At 57.9% G+C, this 18,406-nt stretch overlaps 5 protein-coding genes across 5 annotated transcripts; 2 read left to right on the top strand and 3 right to left on the bottom strand.

Moving 5' to 3' along the window:
* Nucleotides 1-316: 316 nt before the first annotated feature.
* On the bottom strand, nt 317-2,956 carry BO80DRAFT_9855 (uncharacterized protein). Its single transcript, XM_025724985.1, has 2 exons — nt 2,680-2,956; nt 317-2,612 (listed from the first exon to the last, which is right to left on the bottom strand). Exons 1-2 carry the CDS (start codon nt 2,736-2,738, stop codon nt 695-697), a joined length of 1,977 nt encoding a protein of 658 aa, XP_025580688.1. The 5' UTR covers nt 2,739-2,956; the 3' UTR covers nt 317-694.
* A 244-nt stretch (nt 2,957-3,200) lies between these two features.
* BO80DRAFT_343451 (anaphase promoting complex subunit 1) lies at nt 3,201-9,419 on the top strand (the record flags this gene model as incomplete). The annotated part of the gene is made up of 2 exons (XM_025715233.1): nt 3,201-9,266; nt 9,306-9,419. 2 exons carry the CDS (start codon nt 3,201-3,203, stop codon nt 9,417-9,419), a joined length of 6,180 nt encoding a protein of 2,059 aa, XP_025580687.1.
* Nucleotides 9,420-9,696: 277 nt separating this feature from the next.
* Nucleotides 9,697-11,186, bottom strand: BO80DRAFT_420659 (uncharacterized protein). The gene has a single exon (XM_025718415.1). The coding sequence runs from the start codon at nt 11,173-11,175 to the stop codon at nt 9,757-9,759; it is 1,419 nt and encodes a 472-aa protein (XP_025580686.1). The 5' UTR covers nt 11,176-11,186; the 3' UTR covers nt 9,697-9,756.
* Nucleotides 11,187-12,102: 916 nt separating this feature from the next.
* Nucleotides 12,103-14,886, top strand: BO80DRAFT_9839 (uncharacterized protein). Its single transcript, XM_025724983.1, has 2 exons — nt 12,103-14,224; nt 14,292-14,886. Exons 1-2 carry the CDS (start codon nt 12,237-12,239, stop codon nt 14,680-14,682), a joined length of 2,379 nt encoding a protein of 792 aa, XP_025580685.1. The 5' UTR covers nt 12,103-12,236; the 3' UTR covers nt 14,683-14,886.
* Nucleotides 14,887-15,727: 841 nt separating this feature from the next.
* On the bottom strand, nt 15,728-17,544 carry ste7 (MAP kinase kinase Ste7; the record flags this gene model as incomplete). The annotated part of the gene is made up of 4 exons (XM_025715235.1): nt 15,728-16,342; nt 16,412-16,949; nt 17,026-17,183; nt 17,257-17,544. The coding sequence occupies 4 exons, from the start codon at nt 17,542-17,544 to the stop codon at nt 15,728-15,730; spliced, it is 1,599 nt and encodes a 532-aa protein (XP_025580684.1).
* Between the last annotated feature and the right edge of the window lie 862 nt (nt 17,545-18,406).

Raw genomic sequence — 18,406 nt, 5'->3', positions numbered from 1 at the left:
TCTCCTCGTCACTCTTTACTGATAATGATGTGGAAACTTTCATCATTGTCCAGGATGGGATCAGCTCCTTGTGCCTGTCACTGAAGTTACCCCATCCGATACGATAGTATCAGAAAGAGAACTCTCATGAGAAGGTCAACAGGAGGCTTGTATCCCATCCTTTGCGAGAACGCAGGACAGAGAGAAGGATAGATCAGCATCAGTCAAGAGGGAGAGAAAACCAGGAGCAGAGAACTCATTCCAGACGTTGGGGCTTGGAGGGTTGGGTCTGAGTGACCCGGTTGGTGGATTGATTGTCCTGAGAACGGACGAGTGATGAATGGGATGAGAAGGCAAAAATGCCGGTGGTTGATGTCTCGCAGCCGATACAGAGCTTATCCCTCCGACCTTCCCAGACGTACGTAGGGGCGTACGTATGTGAGACGAACGAAGGGATTTCAAGGCATGGACCTCGCCTTGCGCTCCACCTTGCAGCGCGAAATGGAGTTACGGATGGAGGAAGAGGAGGAAGAATATCAGAAGGGGACGGTGTTTGCTCATGGGTATCTCTGTTCTTGATCTCAGCTTCATTGTTAGGAACATGTTGGGGGAGACATGTGGACGTGGCTGCCGTGGACGCGGTTGCACACAATGCCGATGCTTCAATTCTGTGCTGTATGGTCGGTATTGCTGTGGTGCTGATGAAATCGTCTGCCTAAGTGAAGATTTTCGGGCGCTTGATCGGGCTACCTATCCGGAGGGATCGCTTGCTGCTTGCCATGCCGCTCAGCAAGCGGTCCATGCCGTCAACGCCGAGCTGTCCTTTTTGAAGCATCTGCTGGTCCGTTTCTGTAGCTAATGTCTCAACGACTGGCGCTCGAGAAACGGGGACCGGCTGTGGCTCCGTTAATCTCGGGGCGAGGATCACAACCCGGTGTTCGGCAGTAAGAAGCATATCGAAACTTTGCCCACGAGTATGGCGGGAGGCGGCCGGGAGGTGTCCGATTCCCTTCAAGCGTTCTCCCATCAACGAGATATCTTGGAGAGGAGAGACCCGACAGCGGTTGGACGCATCAAATGTGCCACTGGCTTTGACGGTGTTGCGCCACAAGGATAGCAGACTGGGAATGACTGCGCTTTGGTTGCCATGCTGCAGCAGGATCGATTCATCGGGCAGCGCGTCTTTCCAGGAGTTGGTCTGATACACCGAGATGCCTCCGCTGAGTGAAGGACTGGCCGTTCCAACCGAGCTGCCCTTGAGCAGGGTATCTTCACGCAGCCGTTTCGTAGACGGCGTTAAGGGCGCAAACTTGGGTCGTTGTTCGAACGCTGGTCCGCTCGTCTCGGAACGGCTGGCGCCAGGCAAAGCGCTCAAGATCCGACCGCTAACGGAGAATGCCGTCAAGGAACCTCCAGTAACGCCCTGCACACTGGACTGACGCTGAAGCGGGCCTTTGATGCTCCCAGGGCCGGCCCCTTCGATATCCCAGACACCCCATTCCCCATCTGATGTCAAGACCAAGATGGCACGTCCCCCGAGTACCCATTCCGCGCTAATGATGGTCTTCCGCCGCGCGAGTCCCGAAGCAGACTGTTCAAAGCCGGGGTAAAGACTGATCAGCCACCTTCCTTCCGTCTCTGACGTCTCATAGTCGCTCTGGGGGCCGGATGACCTCCGCGAAGCCTTGAGTGGCTTCACAGAGAAGCAGGAGTATATCTTGACACATCCACTGTGGAACGCGACAAGCAACGTGGAGTGTCGAGGGGCCGGGTAGCCGGACGGATTGAAAGAAACATTCACAGCAGGGGCGGGCAAGTGCCGTCTCCTAGTCTCAATTTCATCACCACACAGGTGATACACAGTACCGCTCACCGTTTCCTCCTCTGCAATCGGGATCCGATGAATGATGAGAAGACCCGACGACTCGGAAGAATGGGTTGCGACGAGCAAATCCCATCTGCCTGTGCTCGAGCGGGATGAACCTTGGTTCCGAGAAGAATCTTGATCTTGTTGATCGAACTCTTGATAGGTGAAGGTTGCACTGACTCCCCTCGGGGTCTCCTGGTGAGATACGCCACCGCTGATGGAGACCGTCTGGATTCCAAATTCATTCTGCGTTGGGTGAGGGGGTAACAGAGGGAGGGTTACAATGCGTGTAGAATAGTCTGCGCACACCGCTGCGACGACAATGTCCTTCTTCAAAGCTGGAGGAAATGGATCGAGTGAAGACCGCGCCGTTTCGGGTAAGATGCGAGGTACAGCCAGCTCGAGGACTCTGCTGCCAAGGGGGATGTCGATCTGGCGCAGGACATCCTCATAAGGGTAAACCGGATCCACCTCGGATTCATCTTCCTCAAACTGATAATCTGGTTCCTCATCCTGCTGAGTATGCTGAGTCTCCGCGGTGCTCTCCTCATCGGAGTCGATAATCATGACCGCATCCTCATGGGCGTTGCTGGCTTTCCGCGGTCTGTCCACTTTTGGGGCGGAGGGCTTCTCAGTTGAGAAGGCTCTTCCGCCTCTCCATACCACCTTCAATCCAGTTTCATAACCGTAAACGATGATCGATGAGCCATTGGGAGCGAGGAGGGGGTAGCCTTTAGCCGTGTGCACGCGGTGAGGGAGCTGGTAGCTAGATGGAGAGGAGATCCAGTAAGCACGGAATCGCGTAGATGCCCAAGGATAGAACTGAGATCTACCTTAGCTGCAAGCCATCGTCCCGAGGCCTGACCAGCGGCCTCGACGGAAAGGATGGCATTGTCCTGGTGGCGACTGCTTGGATGTTTACGAGCAGAGCTGAAAGGCAGACCAATGCCGCCCGTTAGAGAAGTGACACCAGGGGAAGCAAAGAGAGAAATGACGAGACCTCTAACTGTAGTCAATTTAGAGGGTCCCCGACAAGCTAAGGGTGAGGGGTGAAGAAAGGGCAGTGGAGAGTGGTGTTTGGGGGGAGAAGATGGCAGAGGCAGAAGTCGGGGTGGCCGCGGAGGAAAAAAGCGGCTGCTTGGGTTCAATTCAATGGGTTTGGCCCGCCGCGTCCAGCGCGTCTCCAGCAACCGCCAGCTTGGGCTCCCCTCACGCCGCAATCACAACAACCACTACGCCAGTGTGAGCGCTCCGGTCTTCCCTATCAATGGTGTGAGCCGACAATGGGCATGACATTGCCTCTGGCTCCCACTGCCGGAAATTCTACCGCTACGCCGGACGACAGATCCCGATAATGGCTACAGTTCGATCCCTCGGCCTTCATGAGCCTTCGGCCATCGCATTCCTCATCGCAGAAGGTCTCCTACCCGCAGATCCCCCGGAGGATCTCTACTCGTGGACGACAAGCGTTGACCGAGACTCGAACGGCCCTGTCGAAGATGAGATTGTTTGGACAAGGAGCTGCGCCGTTTGGTCTCGAGCCGGGGTCGTCAAGAGAGTGTTTCGGTTAGATCTAGAAAAAGAGGAGATCAGACACGCTTTACTGACGAGCTTCGCGGTGGGGAAGATTAAGAGGTCCGACGCGAGTGTTACGAAAGCTACAACCGGAGAAAAGGCGCAAACAGGCACTAATTCAGGCCGCAGTCGGGGCTCGCACGATCAGCTCAGTGGAGGACCGTCAAAGGGCTCATTGTTGTCGCTGGGCCAGGATGGAGGAGATGGCCAAGGCGCCAGCGGTACAGGCTCAAACAATGCTCGAGCGTTGGTGGTGGTCCTCAAGTCCCAGGCTCATATCTTCTTCCTGGCCGGTAACAGCCATGTCGTTCCCCTGCCGTTTGAGGTCGATTCCGTGTTCGCAACACCCAAGGGACTCCTGATCCAGAGAAAACTACACGAGGAGGAAGATCACCAGCCAGTGCCAATGGCTCCTCCGAACTCTTTTGTGTCGTCATCTGTACCCTCTCAGTCGCTGGATATCCCTTCTGGCAGATCGAAACGCCCATCCTTAACGATTTCTCCGGCTCAAAGGCCCGGCCTGAAGCCACGACCAAGCAAGCATGCTGATATGCCCAGAGTTTTCTCTCTTATGGACCCCCACTCCGAAATGGGCTTGGTGGTGACCAACCAGTCCTCTCGTTGGCTGCAGACTAGTGTCACGACCAGACCTTCCGGGCTGGACGTGCTTGATCCAGCTGATGCGATTGTCTATGTATCTCCAAGGGATGAGCTTTCTAGCCCTAGTCGAGGGCTAGACATGGGTCCCTTAATTCTCGTGGTGACTGTTAATATCAACACCGGCTTGTACACCATCTGGACGGCTCGCTACAGACAAGACGAAGCCACGCCCTCATCGAAAAAGAAAGAAAGAAGAGACACGGGGGGTACGCGATCGAAGCGACGTAGTTCACACTTTGGAATGACGACAGGAACGACGACTCCCGCTGCTCGCCCGTCGGGCACCAGAGAGAGCTTCGGCCCTAGAAGTGACGGGTGGAACACGTCTGGGCTATCTCTTTCACAGTATTCGGTCGAAGGCAGGGCAGACGATGATGATCTGGCTTCCAAACTAGGTCAAGATTTCGGAGACATCGGAGTCCCACTGAAGACATCGAGGCGAGTGAGCTCTCTACTTGCACGCACAGATCTGGCAACCAGCCAGGATAGAATTGCGTTCTCCGATCTAGCTACAGGCAGTCAGTCGGGCTCCATGCCTCACGGTGGCCTACGCCAATCTCTAGGAGCTGGTAGCACTCGGGGGAGCTTCGGCTTCAACCCAAGAGGTTCGCTACCACCTGGCAATGGCTCAGTTTACAGCACAACCAGCAGCTTTGTTGACGCACCGGTTGATCGACTCCTCGAGGAACTGAACAATGAAAGTCTGTTTGAAGGTTTCGAGAATATGGACCTGAATCATGCGGCGTCAGGCCTGCCCGAGGAGGTCCTTCTCTCCAAGGTCGAGAGCTTCTTTTCCAAGTTTACAGCCTCGTTCCAGACACCGGCCAGATCGAAGCGATCATCCCGGAGACTGAAAATCATGACCCTAGCCCCGTCAGAATTCGGGAGTACGCAGGGCGGAAGCTCCGCGGCTTTAGCGCTTTACCTTGTGGATCAGGACGCGAGGTCGATGACGGTTGTTAACCTACGGGTAGACAAGGTTTCGGTTCCCAAGAAAGACGGGGTGTTCGCGAAGAAGCCCAAGAAAAGCAGTCTCTCTGAAGAACGCTCATTACTTGTCCAGGCGTCTGGAATACAGCATTCTTCAGATATATGGGATGCCTGTAAGATCGTAGATGGTGGGATTTCACGAATCTTGACCTTAAAGAAGACCGACGATGGCCAGCAAGTGCTACAGTTGCAAACGCCGTGGAGCAAGCCAGCTTCCATTGAAATTCCCCAGAGACTCATGCTGCATGAAGCATACGGGGTATATCCTAACACTTCCAGCAACCATCGAAGAGAGAGCGGCATGAGGCGTCTAATGACCGACTCATCCATCACGGTGACTGGCTTCGACCACCCCGCAGCCCGAGGGAAGTTTGATGTGGTGGACTCTGCGAATCGGAAAGTCAAGCTGCAGGTTCAGATGGAACCTAGCAATGAACTGGTGAAACGTGTGCTCAATGTCTGTCGGTTTGCAGTCTCTGACGAGAAAGCCGGGGATGGTTTTCTGGCTGCCTGGTGGGAGACCGTGAAATGGCTTGACGAGAGGGAAGCAAATGAGACCGACCTCGAGTGGACGGCCATGGTAGTCATCTTGTTCTCAATGGCCATCCAGTTCATTGATAGTGAACAACCACGAACACCCGCCAGGCCGACGCGCCGAAAGAGGGGATTTTTGAGGTCCAGCAGCGGAAGTTACGTCGACTTGGAAAGCTGGGAGACAATGTTGGAGCGGGAATCCGGTTCCGGGGGCGTGGTGGCACCCTGGATGGCCAGCAGCTCCTGGGCGTGGGTGGTCGAGCAAGATGCTGAAGATGGAGAAGTCGGCCACGGCCAGCAATCGCCCTCGAGCCGGTCAACTTGCCGAACCAACACATACCTCATTCGATGTATCGCTCTGACAAGGGAGTTTCTGAACACTTCTCAGGGCTCCTTAACTGTAGGCGCAGGCGGCTACCTGCCCACGGCGCTGAACTTCAACCAAAACATCCGAAACACTGCACTATGCACCATCCTAGTTGCGTTGCATCTCCTTCGCGAGGAGCAGAAGCTATCAATCTGCGATAGTGAGCAGTCGGGCAAGCCTTTGGGTCTCCTGGCTCCAGTCCTGGCCCAGATCGGCGGCTGGCTAGGATGGCCGTCCTGGTCATGGGCTGAAGACGCTTATTTCGGTATGGAAATGGCTAGTATGGACCGTTGGCAATTTGAAGACAGTCGCATCTCCATGCTTGACCTCCCTGGTGAGCCGTTCTCACCCCCATCGATTTTTGCTCACTTGGAAGATGGTTGGCGCCAGACTTCGCCGCCGTTTTTCACGCTTCTGAACCTGGTAACCAGCCCCGACCGACCTCCGAAGAGAGGAAGGTTATGGAAAGAGTGTTTCACGCTCACTCCCCGGACGCTGGCGTTGGATGGGTTCCTCTCCGAGGTGCATGAACTCACGACGCCGCTTGACCGGATCAAGCTTCTCCATCGTTGGGGGTTCACCAGGAGTACTATTGAGAGCTTTCCAGAAGGTGTCAGCGCTCCCTTGTACGAAGTGATAATGCAGTCGCAAATGCACGCGTCCACGTCGTGGAGCTCCACCCTCCTCGAACTCATTGACCGCGAAGATTTGAGCATTTCTATGAGCAAGAATAAGTCATGGCTTCCATCAGCTACGTCACCGCTGCAGCTGGCTGTCTCGCATGATGCGGTGCGCGATGTTCATCATATCGGAACCTCCACGCTGGACATTGACGCCACCAATTCGTTCGAAGCTTCCGCGGAGGCCGACAGGTTCTCGGTGACGCGGCTGATCTTCCGTGAGGATAAGCGTTTTATCGACGCTGCTCGATTGCTGAACCAGTCCAAAGCCCCTGTAGCCGAGTGCGTTCCCGAGCCGGAATGGACCGACTCGGACCTGCTGGAGGCCCAGAAAGAAGTGGTGCAGCTGGTGACCCTGAGGACGCTCTCCATCCCCACAGGTCGGGCTATGCTGAGCTTTAGCGGACGACTACCATTGCTGACCGAGAAGCTCCCGATCCCTTCGTTTTCCTTGCAATGCGTCATGAAGCCGTCAAATGTGACGATCAGCGCGGACCGGGCCTCCTTTAGTGAGGAGAAAGTGTGTTGGGCGTTCTTCCACAATGGCGTCTCTACCGGTTTGGCTATATCGAAGAACTCCAAAGGCATTGATACGTCGTGGATTCTGTTCAACAAACCCCAGGAACTGACCAACCGACATGCTGGGTTTTTGTTGGCCTTGGGGTTGAACGGGCATCTGAAATCCTTGGCCAAATGGGTTGCGTTCAAATATCTGACGCCTAAGCATACCATGACATCTATCGGGCTGTTGCTCGGGTTGTCAGCCTCCTATCTAGGCACGATGGACACCCTGATTACCAGGCTGCTGTCGGTCCATGTCACTAGGATGCTCCCTGTGGGTGCTGCCGAGCTAAACCTGTCGCCGCTGACGCAAACGGCGGGCATCATGGGCATCGGTCTCCTCTACTGCGGATCCCAGCATCGGAGAATGAGTGAAGTGATGCTGTCTGAAATTGAAAACGTTGAGCAGGAGGAGGGATCTCACGAGGATCTCCGCGATGAAGGATACCGCCTGGCGGCCGGGCTTGCCCTTGGCTTCATCAACCTGGCCAAAGGCAAAGACCTCCGAGGAATGCGCGACATGCACATCGTGGAGAGGCTCTTGGCCGTGGCAGTCGGCACCAAGAACGTTGATCTCGCGCATGTCCTGGACCGAGCCACGGCGGGTGCCACGATCGCCCTCACCATCATCTTCATGAAAACCAACGACGAAATCCTGGCCCAGAAGATCGATATCCCGGACACGACCGTGCGCTTCGACTACGTTCGACCGGACCTGTTCCTCCTGCGTACCCTGGCCAGACATGTCATCATGTGGGACAGCATTCGCCCTACTGATGAATGGTTCGTGCAGAGCCTGCCCAAAGTCTACCGCCGTCGGTATCGGCTGACGGGAGTCCGTCGACTGAAGAGCGATGACATGCCCTTCTTCAACATCGTCGCCGGTCTGTGCTTCACCCTTGGTCTTCGCTATGCGGGCTCTGCACAGACCTCCGTACGAGACCTACTACTCGCATATCTGGATCAGTTCATCCGCATCAGCAGACTCCCCGCCGTCAACTACGACGCGAAGTTGGCCCGGAACTCGGTCCGACACTGCCAGGACGTTGTGGCGCTCTCCGCCGCCGCCGTGATGGCAGGAACCGGAGATCTGGCACTCTTCCGCCGCTTGCGATCTCTCCATGGCCGTGTGGACGCCGACACCCCCTACGGCAGCCATATGGCCGCCCACATGGCCATGGGTCTGCTGTTTTTAGGCGGTGGCAGCTACACGCTCGGCACGTCAGACCTGGCCATTGCCTCGCTGATCTGCTCCTTGTATCCGATCTTCCCCACGACCGTCCTCGACAACAAGTGTCATCTGCAAGCCTTCCGACATCTCTGGGTCCTTGCCGCCGAGCCACGTTGCCTGGTGCCCCGAGACATCGATTCCCGCCGGCCCATCTCCATCCCCATCACGCTCACCAACCAAGATGGCATCAGCCGCAAGATCACTGCCCCCTGTCTCCTCCCCGACCTCAGCGGCATCACCCGCGTGGAGATCCGCCACGCAGACTACTGGCCCCTGGTCCTCGACTTCGCCAACGACCCCGACCTGCGGCAGAAATTCCGCCAGGGCGACCAATCCGTCTACCTCCGGCGCAAAGCCACCTACAACCCCACCGGCTCCTCCGTCTTCGTCTCCACGCTCTCCGGCCTCAGCGAAGCCCAAGACATCCTCCCCTCCTCCACCTCCGCCTCCAACCACGGCAAGGGCCTGCCCCCCGCCGCCATGCCCAACCTCGCCACCCTCCTCACCTCCGGCGTCAACCGCACCCCGACCTCCCCCTCCCAAAGCATGTGGGAATGGATCTTCAACCTCCCCTCCCTCCAGGGTCTAGACGTCCGCGAAAAAGCCCTCGTCCTCCCCTCCTCCTTCCCCACCCGCACCCGCAACGCCACCCCGCTCTCCTACGCCCCTTGGCTCCGCCAATCCGCCGTGGACAGCAAACTCGTCTTCGACGGCATCGTCAAGAACACCATCCAAGCCGCGCGCGGCCGCGCCGCTGACCCCGACGAAGTCCGTGACCGTCTCTGGCAACTCCGTCTCCTCTTCAATTGGATCGATACCCCCGTCCAGGAACGGCTCGTGGAGGATGAAGACGCGCCTGAGGACGCGACGCTGGCTCGGCAGATCGTCCCGTCGGATGGACTGTGGCTGCGGAGGGATTATGTGGAGGAAATGCGCTGGAAGATTTGGGGCGTGCAGATCGGGGATTATGATTGAGATTTGTAGGTTCGGACCGGGTGTATGATATGCTTATTATGACTCGTGTTGATGATTTGATTTGATTTGAGTTGAACTTGTCTGGGGTTCTGTTTCCGTACTGAGGGGGTAGGTCTTGTTTTATTGTCGGTGGTATGGATGGGGCTATGTATTACTGTGTACACCATGTGGAAGAGGGAGAAGGCAGAAGATGATGATAGATGGGATAGGAGCGTTTCTATGCGTGGAAGGGAAGTGATACCAACCAATACGATTAATCGTCTCATCATATTATATCATGGTCATATTAATTTGTGATACTTTTAATGAAAGGACAGAAAGCGCGCCGTGTGATTCATCACTGCGACCGAATCGTACCCTCCTTCAGCACCCCCCGGTCTCCAGCGCCACCCATCTGCCATAGCCAGACGCCTTCGACGGCCCACGCTGTAGCACTGGCATGTTGTCGGCGGCTGCTGGCGGCACCCGTCCCTGCGGATTCCTGTTCCTGAGATGATTCCTTCGTTTCGTCTGCCGCCGAGCCCTTCTCTCCGCGACGGGACGTCGTCCCCGCGGTGACTCCATCCGCCTCGGCCATCATACCGGCCACCACGCCCTCGCGCTCCACGACGGACCAGAGTCCTTCGACCAGGGGGCTGCCGCGTTCACCGAATTGACCCTTTCCAAGCCGGAAGAGGATCCGGCCCAGCACTTGCCACGCGATGCAGCGTTGTGCGGGGAACGTGGAGCGACTGAGGATGGCGAGTTCGGGGATCGTGTACCCCGCGGCGTGGGGGTCCTTGCCGTGGTGGTGGAGACCTAGGGTGGTGGGAAGGGAGAGGGATGTCGATGGGGAGAGGACCGTTCCGAGTAGAGAGAAGCGGAGGTTGGCGGGGTGGATGGCCTCGGCGTTGCTGGCGGGGTGGTAGGCGGATGTCGAGTCGGGGTCTTCTGGGTCGGCGGAGGGGGGTTGCAGCCAGGAGAGCGCGGCGGGGTCGTGGGAGATGTTGGGGAAGTAGTGCGTTTGGAGATCGGAGAGGAAGGAGGGGGATGAGGGATCGAGATTGGGCATGGGTGAGGTCTGAGATGGTGGTGCTGGGAAGTGCACGCTGCCCGAGGGAGGCAATTCGGCGGCGGCGTGGAGGTCGGACGGGGTTTCAGCGGGAGGGACGTCGTCTGGGGAGGGTTCGTTGGAGGGGGGTGGTTTGGCTGAGGAGGGAGTTATAGAGGGTGCTGCTGCTGGTGGAGCAGGGGCTGCGTTTTCCTCTTCGTCGTCTTTTGCGGGTTCAGCGGTAGCGGGTTGTACGGCGGAGGACGAGGCAGCGGGCTGGGAGGTGGCGGCATTGTCGTCGGCGTCGATCCGAGCTCGGCGGAGAAACCGCTCGAGTAGAGAGGAGTCCATGGATTCCATGAGTTCCTGGCGCTCTTGTTGGATCTGCGCATCGGACATGGATGCCAGCTGCCGCTCATTTTCCTGTGCGATGGCGGTTTTCTCGTCCGTCGGGCCTGGAGCAGAGGCTGGGGTAGACGCCGTCGGGGCTCGTCGTTGTTTGAAAGCCGAGGGCTTGGCGCGACGGCGATGAGCTGGAAAGCCGGTGGTGCTGGGTTTGGGAGCAGGCGGGGCGGGAGCCGCAGCTGGGGTGCGTTCGCGGATTTCGCCGATCATCCCGGGGATGGCGATGGATGAGGAGCCCGGAGGGACATCGTGAGAAGCTTCCGGAGCGGCATCATCATCGGAGTCCAGGTCAAGAATGAAACGTTCGCCGCGGAAGGCCATGGTGTTGAGGATGGCGGGGGTTGGCGGGGAAGAAAAGCTGCCGAAACGGTCGAGAATGAAGCCATCCCCGGCCAGCAACAATGAGTCAGCACTGAGTCAGCGAGCACAGGACACTGCAGGATGAGTCAGCATGCGGCTCAAAAGCTAAAATGGGGAACGCTAGGCCCAGATAAGAATAGTAATTCACCTGATTGACCGCCCCGATTGGGTAAAGCATGTTGAATCAGGTGACCCGATCTGATATCGAAACTGGACAGACGCTGCGCCCATCGCTGATGCCCATTCAGCCGGCGTGTGGGGGTCGTCGGGCGAGTGACCCTGATTGTAAATTTTTTTTAATTGATCTAAGATGCTTCTGCACCGAAATAGGAATGGGTTGAATCCCCCGGAGCGTGGGGAGGGGCGAGCAGAGGGGTTGGCCAAGCCAGCTTGTGAAGGGAACTAAAAGCGATAACGATTAACGAACCATCCCAAGGGCCGGCCGGACAAGGAACAAGAAGCACATCCACCAAATCGCCCCCAGCCGACTGGTTTCCCCGGCTGTTGCTCGCCCATGGCTTTCGGACATCGAATGCAACACTGAAACCCAATCCTCCTCATTGTCCGAAGCCAAGAGAATCTGCTGGCGAACACGCCCAGCCCTGGTCGCCCGCGCCCCTTTTCCAGAGAGTTGCAGGTGTTGTTCTTTCGTTGTTGCAGTTGCTGCTGGGCCGGCGTTCCCCATCCTGACCTCCCGTCACGCTCTCCTCCTTCTTCCTCTTCCTCTTCCCTTCTTCCCTTCCCTCCCTCCATTCATCATCGCCTCCCTCCTCCATCACCACCACCCCCTCTCCACCCTCTCTTCATCTTCATTCCCACCGCATTCAATTCCGCTGCGGCTTGAATTTGTGTTCTGAGTACAGGGATCGGATCTCATTTAATATCCCCTCTCTCCTTCACCCCCGACAGCGCTGCCTGTCCCACTCCAACCTCGCCTCAGCAATCCCCGTCCATTCACTCGATGCAACACCACCTTTGACTCGTCGCTCCTCGCCCTCTCCTCCCTTTCTTCCCTCTTCACCATGTCCACAGAGCCGTCCATATTGTCGGCTGCAGGTGAACACGAGTCGCGTTCCCCCATCGATTATCCCGCCCGCGAAACTCGTACCCGACGGTCGCGTCGCAAGAAGGAAGACGATCTCGACCTGGAGCGGAGAGAAGCCGCCCGAACCACCAAATCCCGAGAGAAAGAAAAAGAAAAGGAGAAGGAAAAGGAAATAAAGGACAAGGAAAAGGACAAGGAGGAAAAATTCGAGCCCAAACGGGGCAGCCGTCGTCAGCGAGAGAAGTCGTCGTCGACCTTCACCACTCCGACCACTTCGGCCGCGTCTCACGCCCACGCTCGCAAGAAGCCCAAGTTAGAGGCCGCCACACCAGATCAGAGTCCTCGGGCGGCTGCTGTGTCGGCTCCTTCGCCCATTGCTGTGCCTGCTGCTCCAATTCCGGCGAATAGTCCTCCTACGACAGCCGTCTCTGCTGCACCGGCAGCTCCAGCTCCAGCTCCAGCTCCAGCGCTAGCTCCGGCCCCGAGTCCAGCACCCAGCACCCCCATCACAAGCCCGCGGAAACAAATGATGAATCTGGAACAGATGCATCAAGGAACAGCCCGTCTTCTGAACCCTCCCTCCTTGCCGTCGTCGGCCCATCCGACTCCGCCACCGGTGCCTCCTACAACCCTCGTCTCATCTTATCCGGCCCTGATGCCATCCGTACATCCTCATCCTCCTCCTCCTCCTCCGCGGCCGCATTCCCAGCCGCCCGCTCCCCCGCCGCAAAGAACCAGCGGTCAGAACTTCGATCCCATTCGGTCAGCCTTTGATACTGCATCCCCTGCTATAGCCCCGGCACCGGCCCAAACATTGGCTCCAGCTCCGACGCCGGTGCCTACCTCCTTCAGTCCGCCGGCGCGCCCTATCTCCCCGCGTCCAACATTCCGTGCCAGTGCCTCGCCAGCCATTGCGAGTATCATTGATCCGCCCACCACGTCCTCACCCCCGGTCTATGCCTCTCGGCCGTATGGCTCCCCAATCCATGGTGCTTCCACCTACTCGCCATCTCCCGCGGGCGCCTCCATCGTTCCCACACCGCCGCAACCGCATCCCCAATCTCAACCCCGACCCCGACCCGTCTCGCCTTATGCTCTACGATCACCATATGCGACACCTATACAAGCACCGCCACCTCAAGAGGCCCGGGTTCCGGCCCCAGCGCCCCAACCCATTGCTGCACCTCCCCCGCCGGCCCCAGAACCTCATACCCCAGCCCCAGCTCCGTCCAATAATCGACCACCCTCGCCTGGCCCAACCCCGATGGATGTTGAGCCCGATGCACCGACTGCATTGCCTGCTCCCAAAGTCACAAAGAAGGAAACCAAATCACCCTCGACAGTACCGGCATCGAAAGCTCCGTCTCCCAAACCGGCCCGAGCAGCCAAGGAAGCCCCCACACTGCCTCAGGGCTCCGGACTCATATCCAATGCACTCTTTGGAGTGGAAGGCAGCTCCTCGACTGGCGACGCGAGCAACCGGCGCACGCCTAGCATTGTCTTGCACGTCCCGCTGAAGGGCCACGGGAATCAGATCATCAACTTCGCCCGCTTAGCCGAGGAGCAATATGGGTTTGCTGCCTTACACCCCCGTTTAGCCGCGCACAAGGAGCAACTTGCCCGTGTGGCGGCGGCAGGGGCCGCCTTGGAGCGGAACGACAAGGCGGGTGGCCGCGGTCTCTCCGCGGGAGAAAGCGCCGACGAGGATTTGAGCATGGAGGTCGACCGTGATACGGATATGGACGGGGAGAGTGCAATGGCCGCACCGGGCCGCTCGAATGGCGCCGACCCGGCGGACGGGAAGAAAAAGCGCCGCAAGAAGAAAATGGAGGAGTATGATCGGGACGATCCCTTCGTGGATGATAGTGAGTTGGCCTGGCAGGAACAGGCTGCCGCCAGTAAAGACGGGTTCTTTGTCTACAGTGGGCCTCTGGTGCCGGAGGGCGAGAAAGTCCAAGTGGAACGGTACGTATCCCCATTCTCGGTTGAGTTGCTGTTTCGCCTGGTCCGGCATGCTAACGGTTCTGAACAGGGCGGACGGGACCATCAAGCGTGGCCGTGGCCGCGGGCGTGGTGGTCGAGGTCGGGGGCCTCCGTCCTCCCATCACCAGGTGCCCTTGGCCGCCGCGGTCCCCATTTCCCAGGAAACCGGTCTCCCCGTTCGGGGCCCCGGATCACGAGGAGGTAGCACCACTCGTCGGCCGCGTATTAGCAAGGCTGCCCGCCAGCAGGCAGAACTGGAGCGAGCCAACGCTGCGTCGGCGACCTCACATGGCCGGGGCGGGAGTGCTACCGGCCGGGGCGGTTCCACCAGCACCCGCGGAGGAAAGAATCCCATGGTTGAACTGGCGCCGCGTCCGAATCTTGCGCCCGCTCCCCCAGGGCCCAGTCCCGGGGGTAGCTCGGAGCTTGCAATGAAGTAAGATGGTTCGGGTTCCTCTCCGGGCTGCCCTGCGGGTGGTTCGTTTTCTGTGTTTCTCTCTGTTGGCGTCGTCGGGTCTGGGTTATAGGGGAAGGATGAACGGGCATTAGTAGAATGGTCTCGGGTGATGTAGGGTCCGCCGTCTGTCTCTGTCATTTATGTTTGTTGGGTCATGTTTGTTCCACTGGGACCCTGTCGTTCGGCGCCGTTTCCTCCGTCTCTCGCCCGGTGTGACGGGCTTGCGGTTTTTCCCTGCATGATCGGTGCAGTGTCTTTGCTCCCTGTGTGTATGCCGGTCTGGCTTTGAGTGTCTCTATCTGTTGCTTCCCGTTCGGCCACTGTTCTTCCAGGGAGGCCGTGCGGCCATGATGATTTTCTACTCCCTAGAATTGAAAACGAAGCCGGTACATGACAGGCACGTCCCTCCCTCCTCACTCCTGTAAGCCTCGATTCCGTGTTTTACGTATTCCCTGCATCAGTATCACAGGCCTATCCGAAACGAGATGCAATCAAGTACCGAAGTTGCAATTTAACCTATGTCTATCTGCTCTGTATGAAACTACCATATCGCATGCAATCCGGTACGACCAGCTCAGTTCATGCGCGCTTGCTTTCTTTCGGTCGGTCGGTCTGTCTGTCTTTCTTTCTTTCATGATATCAACAATGACATAATCGGTAGAGGGGGGGAACATAGGTACATACACTTGGCTAGTTGAATGGCTAGATCGAAAGATAGAAGATGAATATGCAGCGGGAAGAAAGAAAAGAAAGAAAAGGAAACCGATTGACGCGTTTGCAAGAAGGGACCTGGATAGATAGATGAGAAGGAGATGTGAAGAAGAAAGAAATGGCCAATGAATGAATACGCCTTGCCGATGCAAAAGTGTCATGGACATAAATGGGTCAGATACATGGTCAAGCAAGCAGCGGTCTGGGTTGATGGTTCGTCATCCACGATTAGCGATTCTAGAGGGAAATGGGAAGGGGAAAGAAGGGAAGAAAGGATGGGTAGGAGGGAGAGGAGAGGGACAGGCCGGATGTAGATTCTAGACAGCCCCCGTCATATGGTCTCCCCGCATGGAGCCCGGTTGGCGCTGCCAGGATCCGCTGCCAGGAGCCGGAGGGGGAGGTCCGCTGGGGGGAGGCCCGCGCACGGGCAGCGCCGCCGACTGCAGGGGCATTCGCGACTTCGTGTTGTGCGAGCTGGCCGAGCGAGACCCCATCGATAGATGCATGGGAGGCTCCAACCCGGAAGACGGGCCCCCGACTGGAGTCCGCGAGGGACGACGGCCGGATCGGTACTCATCTTCCAGCGACAGATGCTCGAGAGAGATGGGAGGCGAGCGCGTCGACCGGGTCGGACGAGGAGACGGGTTCGCCGGGTAGTTGTACGGGTAGTTTGAAGGGCTATCGCGGCCTCCACTGAAGGAAACGTCGCCGGGTGACACGCCAGGCACAAACTGGGGCGTGCGTGCTGGCTTGCTGCTGGGTTGAGGCTTGGGAGACGGGGTGGACTGCGACACCGGGGGCTCTTCCTTGAGCGACTTGGGCGGTGGCGGTGCCAGGTACGACTTGCGGTTGTGACGCTCCATCATGCTGATGGCCCATTCCTGGAGATCAACAGGAGTCCGTTTGGCGGCCTGGAGGAAAGCATCCTTGTCCTAGATCGGGCGTCAGTCCAGTTCCCCGCAACAGGCTGTGCTGCTCAACAAGGATATGGGGGCACGTACGTAAAGCTCGCGAGGTGTGGGACGCTCCTCGGGCTTCTTCAGCAGACATTTGGCAACAAATTCGTGGAGGATGGGAGGGAACGCATCGCTCTTGGGCAGCTTGGGAGCCGGCTCATGCACGATCTGCTGGAGGAGATCCAAGATGCCCATGGGTCCCGCACTGGCCCGGTCGCCGGCCGACGAGTCCGAGGTATCGAAGGGGAATCGACCAACCGCCAGTTCCATTACCGTCAATCCCACACTCCAAACATCCGAGCGCACGGTATACGCGCTGCCCTGAATCCGCTCGGGCGCCATGTAGGTCGACGTGCCGACAAACGTATCTGCAATCGAGTTGACCGTCTCCGTCGCGACGCCAAAGTCGCACAGCTTGATATTGCCGCGCGAGTTGACGAGCACGTTAGACGGCTTGATGTCACGGTGCATGATGCGGTGGGCTTCGTAGAGATACACCAGACCAGCCAGGACGGACTCGGTGATCTTGCCCAGCACGTCCACACGCACCGGGCCGAAGTCCTTGGAGATTCGATCGAGCGAGCTATGATGCAAGGGTTCAGTAAGTTCGGAACTAGAGATCCAAGCCATACCTTGGCAGGGGAAGAAGGTTCACTCACCCGCAATCCATGTACTCCATGCACAACACAATGTCCCTGGCTTCGTTCTGAAACGCACCGTAGAAGGTGACGATGTTGGGCGAATTGCAGTCATGTCCCACTTGAAGCTCCCGCAGGATCTGCTTTCTCACATTCTCCTTCGCATCGACCCGGATGATCTAGCATGCCGGTCAGTCAGCCTATGCTGCGTCTGCGGCTACCCCCGGACGATCAGGGTTGCGGGCAACGTACCTTTCGAGCCATAACCACCTTGGTGGAGGCGTGCATGACCTTGGAGACAGTACCTCCATTTCCCGCGCCAAGTTCCTTCAGGGTGACCAGATCCTCACTACGCAAGTCGAGTCGGAACTCAAGCCCGATCTCCAGGGTATCGGTGCGGTTGCTCTCGACGGTTCCACCGGCGCCCGAGGCTTGAGCATCACCATCGGCGTTATTGGCGGGGGGTTTCGGGGCGGCATTCAGAGCAAGACCTTTGACGTTCTTGCGCTTCAGCGTTCGCGCCTTGAATTGATCGGCCATGGCTGAGCAACGGGAGCGATGCTGCGCACCGTGACGGAGGGGTAGTGACGAGGCGAAAGACCGCTGGAGAGAGGATCTATGAGAGGAAGCAGGCAGGAGAAGAGGTGCCTAGAGGATGGTTTTGCTGGCCAGTGGGAGAAAGAGGTCGACGAGTGTCTGTTGGTTGGGCCTGCAGAGGCGGGAGTTATTGGTCGCTGAGGCACCGAACAAGCGCCGTGAGGGTCGGGAATGAGAGCAGGTGGGGGGATCAATGCGAACGCTCCCCGGCACTCTGCACCGTGAATTCACCCCGGTGGCGGGGCGTTTGCTTCAGAGAGTGGTCACCGGGACCTGCGGGTGTGAAAGGAGAAGGGCGTCGAGTCGGGACTGGGGATGATGGAGGGATGGAGGAGCGAGTGAAGAGACGGGGCGATGGAGGGGACACGGCGAGGTGAAGAAGTTGGGGCGGAGATGCTGCAGTCCAAGTCAAATGTGAGCTGTGGAAGGCGCCGGCGTCAGGCACGCTGCATGTCCACCAGAATGTCTCCTGAATGACTCAGGAACCATCTTTTTTTTTTCTCACCTGAGACAAAGACAGAGCGACCCAGTCTAGTGAGGAACTATGAAACAAGCGATGGGCGATGGCGTGGACTATCAAACTATCTACCGCGCTTTGTCTGCAATCCGCTGGTTTGGTTTCTATTCACGCTGCATGCAGTGGGAGTGACGGCTCCCAGACATCTACCATTTCACCCCAGCACTGCCCTGTAGTCTGACCTGCTCCACAATAGTGTTCCCATAAACTAGACCTGCTAGAATCTCAATGATGGCCTGGAGGGAGAGGGTGTTTCAGCGAGGGGGCGTCGCGATCACATGACTCTAT

This window comes from Aspergillus ibericus (genome assembly GCF_003184845.1).
Source record: "Aspergillus ibericus CBS 121593 unplaced genomic scaffold BO80scaffold_1, whole genome shotgun sequence".
Classification (NCBI taxonomy): Eukaryota; Fungi; Ascomycota; class Eurotiomycetes; order Eurotiales; family Aspergillaceae; genus Aspergillus; species Aspergillus ibericus.
The sequence above is the reverse complement of the archived record's forward strand: the minus strand, read 5'-3'. Positions and strand labels throughout refer to the sequence as shown.

Coding starts and splice junctions, on each gene's coding strand:
- BO80DRAFT_9855 (XM_025724985.1), bottom strand. CDS start 2,738: ATGCCATCCTTTCCGTCGAGGCCGCTGGTCAGGCCTCGGGACGATGGC. Junction 2,613..2,679: donor GACGATGGCTTGCAGCTAAG/GTAGATCTCAGT, acceptor CTCTCCATCTAG/CTACCAGCTCCCTCACCGCG.
- BO80DRAFT_420659 (XM_025718415.1), bottom strand. CDS start 11,175: ATGGCCTTCCGCGGCGAACGTTTCATTCTTGACCTGGACTCCGATGAT.
- BO80DRAFT_9839 (XM_025724983.1), top strand. CDS start 12,237: ATGTCCACAGAGCCGTCCATATTGTCGGCTGCAGGTGAACACGAGTCG. Junction 14,225..14,291: donor GAGAAAGTCCAAGTGGAACG/GTACGTATCCCC, acceptor GGTTCTGAACAG/GGCGGACGGGACCATCAAGC.